General features: G+C 42.1%; 3 protein-coding genes across 3 annotated transcripts; 2 read left to right on the top strand and 1 right to left on the bottom strand.

The window, feature by feature from the left end:
* The first annotated feature begins 1,518 nt into the window (after nt 1-1,518).
* Nucleotides 1,519-5,030, top strand: LOC120005365 (serine/threonine-protein kinase-like protein ACR4). The gene has a single exon (XM_038854964.1). It carries the CDS (start codon nt 2,231-2,233, stop codon nt 4,994-4,996), a length of 2,766 nt encoding a protein of 921 aa, XP_038710892.1. The 5' UTR covers nt 1,519-2,230; the 3' UTR covers nt 4,997-5,030.
* Nucleotides 5,031-11,861: 6,831 nt separating this feature from the next.
* Nucleotides 11,862-13,181, top strand: LOC120005995 (uncharacterized mitochondrial protein AtMg00810-like). Its single transcript, XM_038855872.1, has 2 exons — nt 11,862-11,949; nt 12,550-13,181. Exons 1-2 carry the CDS (start codon nt 11,862-11,864, stop codon nt 13,179-13,181), a joined length of 720 nt encoding a protein of 239 aa, XP_038711800.1.
* Nucleotides 13,182-17,154: 3,973 nt separating this feature from the next.
* Nucleotides 17,155-17,670, bottom strand: LOC120005993. The gene has a single exon (XM_038855871.1). It carries the CDS (start codon nt 17,668-17,670, stop codon nt 17,155-17,157), a length of 516 nt encoding a protein of 171 aa, XP_038711799.1.
* Between the last annotated feature and the right edge of the window lie 635 nt (nt 17,671-18,305).

Here is an 18,305-nt window from a genome sequence, read left to right as displayed (position 1 = left end):
AATTTTAGTTTTTTTTTGAAATTTAACAATTTGCGCCCCATAATTTCAGTTGTTGGATCTCACCAATGGTCGAGATTAAAGAAAATTAAAAAAAAAAGTAAAATTAGACAATTCAACTTCTTCATTTAAACCCTAAATTCTCAAGCATCCTCAAACGAGCTACTTAAGCTTAAGCAATGCTTTCCTCTCGACATTGAAGAGATCGCACACTTTGTTGCTCTCCTCCTTGAATGAAATCAGAGTTTGAGGAACATTTTTCTCCTGAATATGCGTCTCTTCATCTTTATCGTTCTCAACGTCCACCACAACCTCTTCCTTGCCATCAAAAGACTTTTCCACTTCTGCTGTGGACAAATGGCAGCAATGCAGAGCCATCTCTCTACATCACATCTGCAAGTGATCTAGACTCTTTCGTAGCTATTGGTGTTGGAGGCGGCTCTTCGATCACTTTAGAATTAGAGTCCAGAACTTTTGATGCTTTTGGTGCTGGTGACTAATCCTTTTGCGTAATTGACAACAAAGGCTTGTCTTCATGTAAAGGAAGGAGGAGAACGAGAGAAGGAGAAGGAGAAGAAGGAGAAGAGAAGGAGAATCGGAGAAATGAAAGAATTTGGTAGGATCAATTGAAGTGTTATTAAATTGAGGGTTTTTTTTTTAAATTTTTAGGGTGTATTTAATTAGCTTGGGGGTGCAACTAGTCCCATTCATTATACATCTCCTACTAGTGCTTCATAGAGAACAGACCCAGGCCACCATGGCTTTCTCATCTTTTATCAATGCAGAGTCTCTAACGCTCGACTAACTGACACATCAGCAAGACCGACAAAATTTTGGACGTCATCTGATATAATTACTTAAAAAAGTAAAATAACATAATTATGGAACTAAGTTGCGAATGATGCAGATGTTTTTAATATCTTCGATGTGACAAAAGGATTAGAATGAAAATAATTGTAGTAACAATGCAAAAGAGAAATTGTAAATCTTTCAGTCACATCAAAGATATTAAAAGCATGTGCATCAGTGCGTCATTCTTGAAACACCATTATAATCTCTTTTTGTCAAATTTCAAAGAGTAAATTATCATTTTTGAAACACCATTCTAATCTCTATTTGTGGACTGGGGTTTATAAGTCTATTGATGTTGGATTTATTATCAATTACGAGATCAAAACTGTGAAGTCTTCATCCTCTAATTAGAATCAACCAGGGAAAAGAGTAATTTACTAGTGACGAAGATGATATTAAACAAGAATTTTCAAAACTGTAAAGTCTTCATCCTCTAATAGGGTTTTTATTGAGAGAGAGAAATATATATAAGAATTATGATCCAAATAAAACAATGTAAAAGAGAAATAATTTGAAACTGGTGATAAAAGTAATGCAGTAATGCAGGCACGAAAAGATCAAAGGCATTAACTTTCTCATTTAATGTCTTTCACCTACAATTGCCCTTCTTGAGAAGCTGCTGTTTGAGTATTAAATGCCATCACCCGCTCTCTCTCTCCCCCTCCGCAAGAAAAACAGCCATCAAGAAATATCTCTCACAGATTTCTCCTCTATACATTTCGTCTAAATCAACCCAACAAGAATCCTCTAAAGCTACTTGACATGAAAAGGGAAAGAAATGAACAAGCTCTTACACGATACCCATTATGTTTTTTTAACATGAAGTATAAAGAACCTCAAGTTTGCGTCTTCCTTCTTCTTTGCCAGATGTAGATTTCAAGAGACAAATGTTTGAGCAGTTTCACTGGGAAACTTTTTTTTAGAGCAGAAGCTTAGTAGGTTGATGACAAGGGGTGCACTCACGAATAGCTACCAAAGGCGGAATCTTTTTTCACTTTAAGAGGTAGGGTTCTTGAGATTGCAGGTAGTTTAATGATCTGGGTTGTGGATGAGATAAGCTCAATCATAGCTTCTTGCATGCTATCTTGGTAGCATTTTATCCTTGAAATTGCTGTTACTTTATGAGAAACTATTCTGCTGTTTGTTTTCTTTCTTCTCTGCAAAAATGGGTGCAAGGGGGCATAATGGGGTTTCTTGTGGTCGTTGATATGTAGTTTACTAAGTAGTTGTAAATATGCCTTGCTGAAAAACCACAGATGTCACAATTTCTCATCTGGGTTTGAAAAAAGTACTGAAATGCAAGTCATTGTCACTGAAATCCTTCTCCTGTGAACTTGGTGGGTGTTGTTGAAAAAACTGACCAAGTTGGCATCTTTATGTAATGGGAATTTTAAGCTGTAAGGGAAGAGATTTCCTCATCTGGGTTTTGAAGATTAGGGCATGTCAAATTGGTGTTTTAGTTCATCTCATCATTCTATCATATTTATGGTGTGGAGTCTCTGGTCTAGGCTCCATGTCTTCTATTGCAATTTCTTATGGGGAGAATGGTCCTGTTTTCTGTGGTCTGAAATCAGATGGTTCTCATCTTGTAACCTGTTACGGATCGAACTCGGCCATAATATACGGCACTCCTGCTCATTTCCCATTTGTTGGTCTAACTGCTGGTAATGGTTTTGTTTGTGGGCTTCTAATGGATTCAAGCCAACCATATTGTTGGGGAAGCAGCGGTTACGTTCAAATGGGAGTTCCTCAGCCAATGATCAATGGGGCAGAATATGTGGAAATCAGTGCAGGTGATTACCATTTGTGTGCTTTGCGAAAGCCATTGACTGGAAAACGTAGAAACTATGCTTTTGTGGATTGTTGGGGTTACAACATGACTAAAAACTACGCATTTGATGGGCAGATCCAGTCAATCTCGGCTGGTTCCGAGTTCAGTTGTGGGATTTTTTCTCGTAATAGGACTGCTTTTTGTTGGGGTGATGAGACTAGTAGCCATGTAATGACCTTAACTCCTAAAGAAATGAGGTTTCGATCGATCGCAGCTGGTGGATATCATGTTTGTGGGATTTTGGAGGGGATGAATTCCAGGTCCTTTTGTTGGGGAAGAAGCTTGGACCTTGAAGAAGAAATCTCAGTGACTCATTTGGCTCAAGGAAATGTAGATTTGCCACCAAAGGATCCATTGATTTCAGTTACTGGAGGGAAGTTCCATGCTTGTGGAATCAAGAGCTACGATCTTGGAGTGATTTGTTGGGGTTTCACCACTGAACCAAGTACTCCTGCTCCGAGTGGCATTAAGGTCTACGAAGTTGCAGCTGGAGATTACTTCACTTGTGCAGCTCTTGGAGAGAAATCTCTCCTTCCTGTCTGTTGGGGTCATGGGTTTCCTACCTCCCTCCCTGAAGCTGTCTCACCAGGACTTTGCAAAACTGCTCCTTGTGCTTCTGGTTCTTATGAACTTAGCCGTGAAAATGCACCCTGCAAGTCCCCCGGTTCTCATGTTTGCTTGCCTTGCAGTAATGCCTGCCCGGCGGAAATGTACCAAAAATCTGAATGCACTTTGAAATCTGACCGACTGTGTGATTACAACTGCTCAAGTTGTTCATCTTCTGAATGCTACTCAAACTGTTCAGCTTTGTACTCAACTGCTGCCAACGCCAAAAATAATCAGAAGTTTTGGTCACTTCAGATGCCGATCATTGTTGCTGAAATTGTCTTTGTTGTGTTCTTAGTGAGTATTGTATCAGTAACAGCTGTATTATATGTTCGCTACAAATTGCAGAACTGTCGGTGTTCAGGGGATGGATCAAAGCCTAAGAAAATCAACGGAACAGGTTCTCCATACCAAAAGGAGGATAATAAGGTTCGCCCAGACTTGGATGAGCTCAAGATCAGAAGGGCTCGGAAATTCACTTACGAGGAACTTGAGATAGCAACAGGTAGATTTAAGGACGAATCTCTGGTTGGGAAAGGAAGTTTCTCATGTGTGTATAAAGGGGTTTTGAAGGACAGGACAGTAGTCGCTGTCAAGAAGGCTATAGTATCTTCTGATAAGCAGAAGAACTCCAAAGAATTCCATACAGAGTTGGATTTGTTATCAAGGCTAAACCATGCCCATTTGCTTAATTTGCTTGGCTATTGTGAAGAAGGTGGAGAAAGACTTCTTGTTTATGAGTTCATGGCTCATGGGTCCTTGCACCAACACCTTCATGGGAAGGAGAAGGCCATGAAAGAGCAATTTGATTGGGTCCGGAGGGTCACCATTGCAGTACAAGCAGCTAGGGGAATTGAATATTTGCATGGGTATGCTTGCCCCCCTGTGATTCATAGAGACATAAAGTCCTCAAACATTCTTATCGATGAAGAGCACAATGCCCGAGTGGCAGATTTTGGCCTCTCTTTGCTAGGACCAGCGGATAGCAGCTCCCCTTTGGCTGAGCTGCCTGCTGGGACTCTTGGCTATCTTGATCCCGAGTACTATAGGCTTCACTACCTCACAACCAAGTCTGACGTCTACAGCTTTGGGGTGTTACTCTTGGAAATCTTGAGTGGCAGAAGAGCTATTGATATGAAATTTGATGAAGGGAATATAGTTGAATGGGCAGTTCCGCTGATAAAATCTGGTGACATATCTGCTCTTTTGGACCCAGTTTTGAAGCCTCCATCAGATCCCGAAGCCCTGAGAAGGATTGCAAACATAGCTTGCAAATGTGTGAGAATGAGAGGTAAGGAGAGGCCATCAATGGATAAAGTGACTACAGCTTTGGAACGCGCACTTGCACAGCTGATGGGAAGCCCATGTAATGAGCAACCCATTCTGCCAACAGAAGTGGTTTTGGGAAGCAGTAGATTACACAAGAAGTCCTCTCAAAGGTCTTCGAATAGGTCGGCATCGGAAACTGATGTGGTGGAAGCGGAGGACCAGAGGATCGAGTTCAGAGCTCCTTCATGGATAACATTTCCTAGTGTAGCTTCTTCCCAGAGGAGAAAGTCCTCGGTCTCGGATGCAGACGTAGATGGAAGAAATATCGAAACAAGAAACCTGGGGAATGTGAGCAATGTTGGAGATGTGTTGAGGAGTTTAGAGGAAGAAATAGGGCCTGCTTCACCTCAGGAAAACTTGTTCTTGCAGCACAATTTCTAAATTACCTAGTGAAACATTTGGTCTTATTGATTCTGATGGATGGAAGGCTTGCATTTTACATTCGTGGAGGATTGAATGTAAAAAATGTTGTAGAATGGGAGGATGTAATGGTCTGATTTTCTAATGCTACCACTGTATTAACATATCGCTTGTCATCTTTTCCAACTTCAAGCAGAGGATTCATGCATTCATTTCTAACAAATTTGTTGGTTTTTTTTTATTCTTGATTTTCTGTAGTTTGGAAATACTTTTTATGTTTAGGGTTTATATTCATGTCAGTTCCTGTTGCATTCTTTTTCAAATAAAAAAATAAAATGACACACCCAGGGTCGCATAAACTTACAATCTGGATTTGCCTCCACCAAACGAATATATTTGCTTCTATAGGCAGGAGGGAAGAAAATGTGTTATTGTCTGTCCAGCCCAACAATGATCGTCGACAGGACTAAAATAATCTCTGGCCATAAATTTCATCCAAAAGTGTAGTAAAATCATTTATTTCATAAAAGAAGGAGGAAAATGTCCCATAAAAGTCCATTGTTCAAGGGCATTTTATTCTTTTGAGAAATATTTCCACTTCTTTGACATGAGTCACATGCATAAACATAAGCAAAATCATCTTTGAAAAGAGTGGGCCAATCAAAATCTAATTGTAGCACCTTTGCCGCAGTCTTGTTCGCTCCATTATGGAGAATGGATTCCATCTCTTCCTCAGGCACACACCGAGAACGGCACCAAAAATTTATTACAAACAAACAAAGGTAAAATAATGCTTGCTCCAACAACTATAACCAACCATGGCGAAATCGCCCAAAGTTCCATGGAGCAATCCTCAAGATTTTGTCACACGTCCACCGGCTTTCCAAATTCAAGAGAAAAAAGCTAATATCGGATGATATGGAATTAGTCAACAATGATTTCATTCCATAATTTCATTCCTACGATTAAGGGATTGATAGTGTGTATATATGGTTACGTTACTAGTGTGTACATATCCTCAGTTGCTAATAGTATGGCTGAGACATCAATAATATAGCTAGAATTAAGGAGAGAGACGTGTGACTTTGTAACCATATGGGGATGGGAGGGGCTACAATCTATATTACAACATTCACTTGAAATTGTTTTAATCTTAACCATTCCTTTCATCCTATGGTTAAGATTAAACAAGATAAATACTAAAAAAAATAAAATTAGATAGACCCTTCGTCTCTTCCCTCTGCCGTTTTCCATTTTGTTCAATAGATCTAAATTCCTTATGTTTCTTCCCTTTTCTCTCTCCCCTTCTATTCGATTGAGGCCACCATTAAAAGGCCCGGGAGCGGATTCTCTTCATGATTCTCAAGTCCTCATTTATTTTGCCATGATTTGATCTTCCGACATAAGGTAATTTGTCTAGGGTTTTTCTCTGGTTTAGGGAATTTTGTCACGAGTCTGTTTAAGTGGCTTTGACTTAAGCGACGTTGTCTTTTGTTAGTATCTCTTTGCTGATTCCTGGAACTGCAGCCATCAGATGAGAAGAAGCAATGAAGGGCTGCGATTACTTTATGTTGTATATGTATTGTTGTTGCTTTGTAGGTTAAGTGGTTGTTGAAGTTATTCCTGTGTTAGGGTTGTTTTGGAGAGCCGCCTCTCTCTAAAAGGCGTTACCTGTGGTCACTTGCTTGGAGGGACCCTGGATCTGTTCTTGTTATGTACTTGGAGTTCATTCAGACATATATAGATATCCTCAGTTCTGGTTGGAGTTAACTGTGTTGGTCTTATTTATCTCCTAGTTACTTGCTCATTTATAGTTGTGTGACAAATTGGTATCAGAGGAACCTTCTTGCTCACGGTTAAGACGAGAGCGATGACGGACGATGACTCTCCTTCCACTATCCTGGCGGCTATTACAGCTCTTACAGCCCGTTTTGAAGCCCGTTTCGAGGTTCAGAACGCAGCGATTCAATCCCTCAACGAGCGCCTTGCTCCAGTTCAAGCACCTCCGGCACCAGCCCCACTACCACCACCAGACCCAGCCTTAGTAGTTCCTGCTCTTGAGCGTGGGAGGAATGAGAATGCCGGACATATGGCTTGGCAGAACCGCAACCCACGGTTGGATTTTCCGAAGTTCTCCGGTAATGACCCAACAGAGTGGCTCCAACGAGCTAGTCAATACTTCCTTTATTATCAGACCACGATGGAACAGAGAGCCCTGATTGCTCTTTATCATATGGAGGGCCGTGCGGCGATTTGGGGCCGGGAATTCCAAGTTTCTGGCCAACTACCGTCTTGGACTGATTTCGTTAGTGCGTTGCGTACTCGCTTTGGCCCCGGATTATTTGAGGACCCCCTGGAGGAGTTAATGCGACTCCGTCAGATTGGCTCGGTGGATGAGTATTGCCTTAAGTTTGAAGAATTGGTTGTCAAGGTCCAAGGGTTGACAGCAACCCATAAGTTGAGTTGTTTCGTGGGGGGTTTGAAGGAGGAAATTCGGTTACCAGTTAAAATGTTGATGCCCCAATCAATTTTGGCAGCCCAAGCTTTAGCCAGGATGCAAGAAGAAACTCTTCAGATCACGCAGCGATAGTTTCGTCACCCACAGTTGGAAGCAATGCCGCATCACCATCACTATCAATCCGAACTCAGTGTGGGGTCCCTTACACCGGCTTTGCCACCGCCTCCTGCAGTATTATCACTTCCCTACCCAGGTTATGGAATGCATCCGACACCTCCTACAACAACCCGTTCCCCAGTCACCTCCGAGTTACCCAAACCAAGTTTTTTGTCAAAAGGGCCTCCAGTCCAGCGAATTACAGACCAGCAAATGCGCGAGAAGAAACGGAGGGGGTTATGTTATAGCTGTGATGCTAAATGGTCTCCGGGTCACCAGTGTCCAAACCCCAAACTCTTTTACATCGAGACTCAGGAGGATAATTTTTCTCTGGCTGAAATGGGTGGGAAGGCAGAAACGGTGGCCATTGCCGAAGGAAATGAGGTCTCTATTAGTGCTATGTCGGGGTCCTCCACCCAAGATCCTGAAATTTCTTTGCATGCACTGTCGGGGTCTTCCTCACCGCGTACCATGAGAGTGGTTGGAAGAGTTGGGCAGCACCATTTTGTGGCCTTAATTGATACGGGCTCCACTCATAATTTTCTGGACCCTGCCATGTCTCACAAGTCGCACTTGGTACTTCAACAGTGTGCTACAATGCCTATTAAAAATCGCTAATGGAGATGAAGTTCATAACCAAGGAAAGCATTGTGGAGTCATTTTTTGCATCCAAAAATTGATCTTCTGTACTGATTTTTTGGTTTTGCCGTTGGGGGGCTGTGACATGATCTTGGGCATCCAGTGGCTGCGGGCCTTTGAAGTGGTGCAGTGGGACTTTCGGAAGCTGACTATGGAGTTTGTTTATCAGGGAGCACGTTGTAAACTGGTTGGCCTACAGCCTTCTTCCTCTGATCTCATATCAATGGCGAACTGTAGTACATTTCAGAAGTTCGAAAGACATGGCATGTTGTTGCAATTAGTTGAAACTGGCTCCGCCTCCTCTCTCACCTCCCCTGATGCGGAGATTAATCAATTATTGTCCTCGACCTGGCTATTTTTGCGGAACCAACTGGTCTGCCGCCAATGCGAACCCATGATCATAGAATTGTGCTACAAGAGGGTACTTCCCCTATCAATGTGAGGCCATACAGGTACCCCCATTATCAGAAAGCGGAAATTGAGAAAATCATCCACGAACTCTTAAAGACCGGGGTCATCCGCAATAGTGTGAGTCCCTTCTCTTCTCCGGTTTTATTGGTGCGCAAGACGGATGGCACGTGGCGGATGTGTGTGGATTATCGGGCTGTAAACAAGGCGACTATTAAGGATCGCTTTCCCATGCCTCCCATTGAGGAACTATTGGATGAATTAAACGGGGTGGTGATTTTTTTCAAAGTTGGATCTACGCTCCGGTTACCACCAAATTCGGGTAGTGGAGGAGGATATCCCGAAAACGGCTTTTAGAACTCATGAAGGTCATTATGAATTCCTTGTCATACCCTTTGGTCTCACAAACGCTCCATCGACTTTCCAAAGTCTTATGAATGCCGTGTTCAAGCCCTACCTTCGCCGGTTTGTTCTTGTGTTCTTTAATGATATATTGGTCTATAGCCAATCCCGGCAGGACCATTTGCACCACCTGACCATTGTTTTAGAGCTTCTGCAACAACATCAACTTTTTGTTAAGGCTTCTAAGTGCAGCTTTGGAGTCAAAGAAGTTGGGTATTTGGGACATATTATTGATAGCCATGGTGTGCGGACTGATCCTGATAAAACACAAGCTATGAGAGAGTGGCCTATTCCTAAATCAATAAAGGCGCTTCTGGGGTTCCTGGGGCTCACTGGGTATTACCAAAAATTTATCCGAGGGTATGGAGCTATTGCAGCACCACTATACAAGCTTCTTGCCAAAAATTCTTTCATTTGGTCGGATGCGGCCACAACAGCTTTTCATGCTTTGTGGGACGCTGTAACATCTCCGCCAGTGCTAGCTCTCCCTGATTTTTCCAAACCATTTGTGATTGAATGTGACGCATCTGGTAGTGGCATTGGGGCCGTGTTGCTCCAAAACGGCAGGCCCATCTCCTATTTTAGTGCTGCCTTGAAAAACAGAGCACTTAATCTGTCAACTTACGAAAAAGAGTTATTTGCTCTAGTTTCCTCTATCAAGAAATGGCGGGCATACTTGTTGGGTCACACATTTACGGTCAAAACAGATCATTCCAGCTTGAAGTTCCTCCTTGAGCAGCAAATTGGAACTCCGGCCCAACAAAAGTGGATTAGCAAGCTCTTTGGTTATGATTTTTCGGTGGAATATAAGCAAGGGAAGGAGAATCAAGTGGCCGATGCCCTCTCGCGGCAACTGGAAGTGGGCGATCCAACCCCACATTCCATCTGTGCAATCACCATTCCAACTATAGACCTCCTTACAGATATCAAGCGGTCCTATGATGGAGATCCTTGGATAGGGCAGCAATTTACATTGTTGACAGCCATTCCACCTTTGGGGTCCAAATTCAGTTTGCGGAGTGATGTTCTGGTCTATAAAAATCGATTAGTAGTTGGTAATCAAGCTAGTGTGCGTGGTAAGATTATGGACCAGATTCATAGTTCTACTTTGACGGGACATGCTGGCAATGATAAGACCCTTCAAAGAGCCCATCAGGACTTCTATTGGCCAGGCATGAAATCTGATGTCAAGATTTTCATCAAGCATTTCGAGGTGTGTCAAACAACCAAGTACCTCAATACTCAACCGTATGGGTTGCTGCAACCGCTGCCAATACCGACCAAAATTTGGGCAGATATTAGCTTGGATTTTGTGGAAGGATTACCAACATCGGGGGGAAAATCAGTTCCCTTAGTCGTGGTGGATAGACTTTCGAAGTATGCTCATTTCCTGGCGCTTTCCCACCCGTATACAGCAGCATCTGTGGCTCAAATATTTTTAGATAATATCTTTAGATTGCACGGGATTCCGGAATCCATGGTGACAGACCGTGACTCAGTTTTTACCAGCGCATTCTGGACTAAATTCTTTCACTTGCAAGGGACGAGGTTGAATTTCACTACCAGTTACCATCCTCAAAGTGACGGTCAAACCGAAGCGGTGAATAAGGCCCTTGAGCAATATCTCCGGTGTTTCGCAGGGACTCAGCCCAAGAAGTGGCTACAATGGCTTCCCCTGGCAGAGTATTGCTATAACACTACTACTCATTCGAGTTCCAAGTTCACTCCCTTTGAAATTGTCTATGGGCGACCCCCTCCTCGTCTTTGTGATTATATCCCGAACACAACAGCCATTGCAGCTGTGGATACTTACCTCCGATCCAGGGAGGACATTATGGGAGTTTTGCGACATAATCTCAATAAAAGTCAAAACTCTATGAAGCGCTTTGCTGATGCGAAACGAACCCCTATTGTCTTTGAAGTGGGTGATTTGGTTTATTTAAAGTTGCAGCCCTATCGACAAGTCTCAGTAGTCCAACGCCAAAATCTCAAGCTTGCACCCCGCTATTATGGGCCTTTTACCATCCTCCAGAAAGTTGGCACCGTAGCGTATAAATTGGCTCTACCTCCAACTTCTCTTATCCATCCAATATTTCATGTTTCTCAGCTGAAGAAATTTCTGGGCAGTGCTTCAGTTTTATCATCGACTCTGCCTCCTACCAATGCTGAGGGCCAACCATTACCTATCCCTGAAATGGTTCTTGATAGACGTCTTGTTAAGCAAGGCATGAATCCAGCAGCTGACTTGCTCATCAAATGGCAGGTCCAAGATGCTTCGGAGGCGACTTGGGTTCCTTATTCTCACTTGGCAGCACAATTTCCCGACCTTGTGGGCAAGGTCTTTTGATGGGGAGGGTATTGTCACAAGTCTGTTTAAGTGGCTTTGACTTAAGCGACGTCGTCTTTTGTTAGTATCTCTTTGCTGCTTCCTGGAACTGTAGCCATCAGATGAGAAGAAGCAATGAAGGGCTACGATTACTTTATGTTGTATATGTATTGTTGTTGCTTTGTAGGTTAAGTGGTTGTTGAAGTTATTCCTGTGTTAGGGTTGTTTTAGAGAGCCGCCTCTCTCTAAAAGGCGTTACCTGTGGTCACTTGCTTGGAGGGACCCTGGATATGTTCTTGTTATGTACTTGGAGTTCATTCAGACATATATAGATATCCTCAGTACTGGTTGGAGTTAACTGTGTTGGTCTTATTTATCTCCTGGTTACTTGCTCATTTATAGTTGTGTGACAAATTTTTTCAAGTGTGGGATTTTCTTCAATCTCTTGCTTGCTTTGGTGGCGGATGATTTTAGAATGGAGGATTACCCACTGGAGTATGGAGGTGGCTCGTTTTAGTACTAAGCCTTCTAATCATCTCACCGGAGAAGACTATGCAACCACTCTGATTCAGACTGTTTTTAGAGGCACATCTTGCTGAGAGAACTAAATGCATCCAATTGAGATCTTTATTGTCTTGTGAAGGCAAGAAGACCTCTTCGTACACTAAAACATCTAAATTACTTGCTCTTCTTTTGATGCACAGCTTACTTGCTCTTATGTTCAACGAACAAATGTCAGGACTCGTTCTTTTTTTTTTTTGGTATTTACATTGTTTAATCTTAACCAGTAGATGAAAGTAATGGTTAAGATTGAAACAATTTAAAATAAATGCTGCAATGCACATTGCAGCCCCCCGTATCCCATATGAGATGGTCTAGACAATGTCTCAAAATCAAGTAAGATGCTACAATTATTAGTTATGTGATCAGGGGCACCTAAATCTATGACCCAAAAATCATGCACATTACTTATATTAAGAGCAGTTGAAAAAGCATTCACAATATTGCATAAATCCATCTATGGATTGAAACAATCTCCCCGGCCTTGGAACACCAAGTTGAGTGCTATACTTGAAGAGATTGGGTTCACAAGAAGCAATGTCGATCATTCTCTCTTTGTTTGAATCAAATATGATGAAACGTTGGTTGCGTTAATTTATGTTGATGATCTTACTATTACTGGAGACCATGATGCAACTATTGTCGATCTTAAAAGCGTTCTTCACCAGATTTTTTCTATTAAGGATCTAGGAATTCTTAAGTACTTTCTAGGAATCGAGATGGCCACCTCTCAAAAAGGGCTTTTTTTGAATCAATGCAAATTTATGCTAGATTTGCCGCGTGAAGTTTATATGCTTGAATGCAAGCATGCTAGAACTCCTCTGGATAGCAAACTTCAATTGACTATTGATGGTGAATATCTGGAATCTCCTCAACTTTATCAAAGGTTGGTTGGAAAGCTTATTTATATTACCATTATGCGACCTGACATTACTCATGTAGTTAGTATTGTGAGTCAATTTATGCACTCACCTACTATTGCGCATACCGTTGTTGTTAAATGGATCCTTCGCTATCTCAAAGGGTCCATTGGGCATGGAATACTCATGAAGAATAATGGTCACATCCAGATAATTGGCTATATTGATGTAGATTGGGCAGGTAATACCCTTAATCGGAAATCGACTACTGGATATTGTATATTTATTGGTGGAAATTTAGTTTCATGGAAGAGTAAAAAACAACTAGTCGTTGCTCGATCTAATGCCGAAGCAGAGTACCGCACAATGGCCTCCACTGCTTCTGAACTTATATGACTAAAAATGTTGCTTGCTGACTTGGGTTTTCTTAATTCTCAACTCATGTCTCTTTATTGCGATAATCAAGCTGTTATTCATATTGCCTCTAATCTGGTATTTCATGAAAGAACCAAGCATATCGAAGTTGACTGTCATTATGTTCGAGAAAAAGTTCAGTATGAATTGATTGCCACCAAATATACTCGAAGTCAGGATCAACTCGTAGATATCATCACCAAAGCTTTATCCTCTACTCAATTTCACCGATTACTTTCCAAGCTTGGCTCAATCAATCCTCTTGATCCAGCTTGAGCGAGAGTATTGGATGATATGGTATTAGTCAACAATAATTTCATTCCTACGATTAAGGGATTGACAATGTGTATATATGGTTACATTACTAGTAAAGAATTCGTATGAATCTTGTATTATTTTACAATGATAATATGAAGTACAATATATAGTGATACAATTGCCAATAATTACGATGTACAATAGGAAACTAAATCACCCTAATGAGGGAACTAAATCAAGAGAATCACGGTAATCACAATTATGAAAATACAGTTGACTATCCTTTGATTGATGCTCTATCATGCCCCTGCAAGGGCAGGGATCCGAGAAGGATGCCAAGCTTGGACCGATGTTGTTGAAAGAGTGTTCGGGCAAGAGGCTTTGTCACGGAGTCCGCAAGTTGATAAGTAGTGTGGACATGAGATACACGAAGAACTTTACGGGCAACTTGATCACGAACAAAGTGGAAGTCAATGGCAATATACTTCATGCGAGAATGAAAGACAGGATTGGAGCAAAGATACATAGCACCGAGATTATCACAGTAAATTGTAGGAGTAGAGACAGATGGTGTTCCCAGCTCAAACAGGAGATTGGTGACCCAATTAATTTCAACAGTGGCAAAAACAGTAGCATGGTATTCCGCTTCGGTAGATGAACGAGCAATAGTTAACTGTTTTTTAGAACTCCAACTGATGGGATTTGCACCTAGAAAGACCACATTGGCGGAAGTAGAGTTGTAAGTCTCAGAATTACCAGCCCAGTCTGCGTCGGCAAAGGCATGAACACGTAATGGGAAAGTTGTCGAGAGAAAAAGACCATAATGAGAAGTACCCTTGAGGTATCGAAGAACTCGTTTAACAATAGTCCAGTGCAAGGCAGAGGGACGATGCATAAATTAAGCTAACTTCTTGACGACAAAACTGACATCCGACCGTGTGAGAGAGAGGTATTGAAGAGACCCAAGAACCTGTCTATATTTGGTAGCATCATGAGGAGGTGAGCCATCGTCCAGTTTGAGAGAATCCAAGGTGGAAAGCGGGGTGCTGATTTCTTTAGGTTCATGCATGTTGGTTTTGAGAAGCAAGTCAAGAATGTACTGCTGTTGGGACAAATGAATACCAGCTGGAGACCGAGAGGTTTGAACCCCCAAAAAATAGTTAAGTGGCCCGAGATATTTGAGGGAGAACAAGAGGAGAGTTGAGCCACAAACTGTTTGATATCAATGGAGCTACTCCCCATGAGAATGATATCATCAACATATACCAATAAATACACCGTACGAGTAGAAGTACGGGAGATGAACAAAGATGCATCACTTTTCGAGATAACAAAGCCAGAAAATAAGAGATAATTTTTCAGCTCAGTGTACCACGCACACGGAGCTTGTCGAAGACCATAGATAGCCTTCTTGAGTTGACATACGTGTGTTGGAAAATTTTTATCAATGAACCCTGGGGGTTGCTGCATGAAAACATGGTCAGACAAGTTACCCTGTAAAAATGCATTATTAACATCCAGCTGGGTTAAAACCCTGCCACAAGAAACAACTATGCTGAGAACTATGCGAATGGTGGCAGGTTTAACCATTGAATTGAATGTCTCAGTAAAATCAATTCTAGGCCGTTGATGAAACCCTTTGGCTTCAAGACGAGCTTTGTAGTGGCAATGGGCCCATCAGGGTTCCTCTTAATTCGGTATACCCATTTACACCCAACAATGTTCTGTGTGGAGGTTGAGGGAACCAAGGTCCAAGTGTGGTTTTTTTGGAGAGCAAGTACTTCGTTGTGCATGAGTGACAAGGTGGTAACAGCTAGGGAGAATGGTTTTTTTGGTCTGTAGATGTTATTTTGGGATCTGGTGACTATTTGGGTAGGTGGAGGTGGGGTTGGGTCAAGGGTAGTGTTTAGTGTAGGGGAGTCAGAAGGGTTAGAGACACATACCTGAGAAGGGGCTGAATCCGTGACATCCATGAGAAGCTGAAGGGGTCGACGGAGAAAGGTGACGTGATGTGGAGATAAGAGGTTGATTTGGAGGTAGTGGAATGGTGGTAGTGGGAGAGATGGTCATGGTGGATGGTTCGGGTGGAACTTGAGTGGGAGAAGTTTGGATAGGTAGAGATATGGTTTGGGTGGGAGTTGACGTGGTAGGGGAGGCAAGATAATTAGGTGATAGACCACCAGTGAAGAGGTTGGATAATTGAGATGGGGGTGGATTAGAGGAGGAGGGGCTGAACATATTAGTATAGGGAAATTTATCTTCAAAGAAGACAACATGAAGGGAGGTAAATATTTTGTTAGTCAAAGCAAGTAAACGCATGATGAGGTATAGAGAAACCAAGGTAGATGCATGGACGGGACCGAGGCTCAAGTTTGTGATTAGTGTATGGACGAAGCCATGGATAACATAAACAGCCGAAAGTGCGCAGAGAAGTGTAGGAAGGAGTGTGACGAAATTTTTTTCGATATGGAGTGTCATTATGAAGTATTGGTGTGGGCATACGATTGATGAGATAAGTGGCAGTTTGAAAGGCATAATTCCAAAACCGAGGTGGAAGAGAAGCTTGATGGAGTAAAGTGAGGCCCGTCTCAACTATGTGACGATGTTTTCTTTCTGCAGAGGCGACATGTTCGGGAGTATAAGGAGGAGATGTAAGGTGTTGAATTTCGAGTTTAGCAACTAGGCGAGATAAGGCTAGAAATTCACTGCCACCATCAGTGTAGATGGTTTGAATTTGAGTTTGAAAGTAGTGAGAGATAAGAGTGTGGAACTTCTCAAATGTGGAATGCACATCAAACTTGGTTTTAAGTGGGTAAAACCAAGTATATTTGGTAAAATAGTCGACAAAAATGACATAATAATGATAGTGATTGATGGAATTAACAGGAGCAGGTCCCCAAACTTCCGAATAAAGAAATTGGAACGATTTCTCACAAATAAGAGAAGACTGATGAAAAGATAATTTGTGACTTTTATTGCAAAGGCAAGAGTTGCATACACTATTGAAAGAAGAAAAATCAGAAACAGATTTATTGTTGCGAGATAAAATTTTCTTCTAAATTGGCAGAGATGGATGACCCCAGATGTTGGTGCCAGATGTTGGAGGTAAGAGCAACAGAAGTTGAAAGTTATCGGTTGGTGATTGTTGTGGAAGGAGAGAGATGCGGCCACTCATAGAGATTATTTTTGCTCCGGCCTCTGACCAAGGATGCCCTCGTATTCAGATCCTTCACAAGAAAATAATTAGGAAAAAATTCAACAGAGGTATTATTGTGCTTGCAAAATTGAGAGACAGAAATAAGATTTTTTTTAATTGAGGGTGCACATAGAATATTGTTGAGTGTAAATGAAGTAAAGGGAGAATGAATACGAGAGGAACCAATATGGGATATGGGAATACTATTACCATTACCGACGATGACATATTCGTTCCCAAGGTAATCAGAATGGACAGAGAGATTCTAAAGATCAGATGAGATGTGATGTGATGTGTGGCTCCTGAATCAAGCACCCAGTTATTGTTGCTTTGAGTGCTAGAATCTCCATCTGTATAGTGAGCTTGGGGCCGAGGCATAGAAGTCCAAGGTTGGGCCTTTGAACGACAAGTTTTTGCATTGTGTCCCGGTTTATCACAAAGTTGACACACTATGCGAGGTTGGCCCTGATATGGATTCGAATTCGAAGGAGGTTGAGCAAACTATGAATGTGAGGGAGAACCCATAACTGAGGAAAGTTGTGGTGGTCGGCCATAAGAGGAGGGAGGCCGAGCATGGGGGAATTGAGAGTTGTAGTTTGATGGTGGTCCCAAGGAGAAGTTGGAGTAACTAGTATTATTACGGTGTGAGGACTGGAAGCCACCACGATTGCCTCTACCGCCATGGCCTCGAAAATTTTGGCGTCGTTGAGTGAATTGAGCGGTGATGCGTATGTCATCCTCCTTAGGTTCACCACGATTGTGAACGAGTTCTTCATCAAGAAGTTTTTCATAGAGGTCTTCAAAAGAGATAGGAGTGTCACATACACGGATTGTGGCAGTTAGTTCTTTGAAATCATCGGCTAATCCATTGAGGGTACGAGCAAGAATTTCGACATCACTAAGATTTTGGCCGATGAGAGCAAGATCATCAACAAGACTTTTGATCTTGGTCATATAGGCAGCAACTGTTTTACCATGTTTCTTGGTATCCATGAGAGTAGATAACAGGATAAGCATGCCGGTGTTTGACCGGTTTGCAAAAGTGGTTTCTAGTTTGGTCCAGGCTGCAGTAGAGGTAGTACAATTGTTGATTGTAGGACCAATAGTGTTGTGGATTGTGGCTTGAATGGCCAACAACACTAATCGGTCTTGACGAGCCCAAAAAAGTCCTTCGGGCGTGGTTTTGTCAGGACATGGGTAAGAACCATCCACATAACCAAGGAGATAATATTCGAAGAGTAGGTTGCTCATCTGAGACTTTCAAGATGCATAGTTGCCGCCATGTTTTGTAAGTTTGAATGGTATTTGGGAGATGACATTTAAGGAGATGAGATTGCCACTGGAGGAGAAAGATGGGCCGTGTATTTGAGGAGGAGGAGTTACGATGATGGTGTCACTAGTGGAGTGTCCACCTTGAGTAAGAGATATAATTGGCTCTTCTTCATTGGTTGTGGATTTGGCAAGTGTAGTAGATATGGTGATGGACCAGATTGAATTAAGAGAAGTAAAGAAAATAGTGAGTGAAAGAAGTAGGATGGTTGGTCGTGAGAGGTTGATTGAGGAAAAGAAGAAGAGAAGGGTGGCTGGCCATGGAAAGTAGAGTAATAGGGTTAGGTCAGAGATCGATTGTGTTCGTGACAGAAAAGCTCTGA

Source organism: Tripterygium wilfordii, chromosome 9 (genome assembly GCF_013401445.1).
Source record: "Tripterygium wilfordii isolate XIE 37 chromosome 9, ASM1340144v1, whole genome shotgun sequence".
Classification (NCBI taxonomy): domain Eukaryota; kingdom Viridiplantae; phylum Streptophyta; class Magnoliopsida; order Celastrales; family Celastraceae; genus Tripterygium; species Tripterygium wilfordii.
This window is presented reverse-complemented; position numbering and strand designations above follow the sequence as displayed.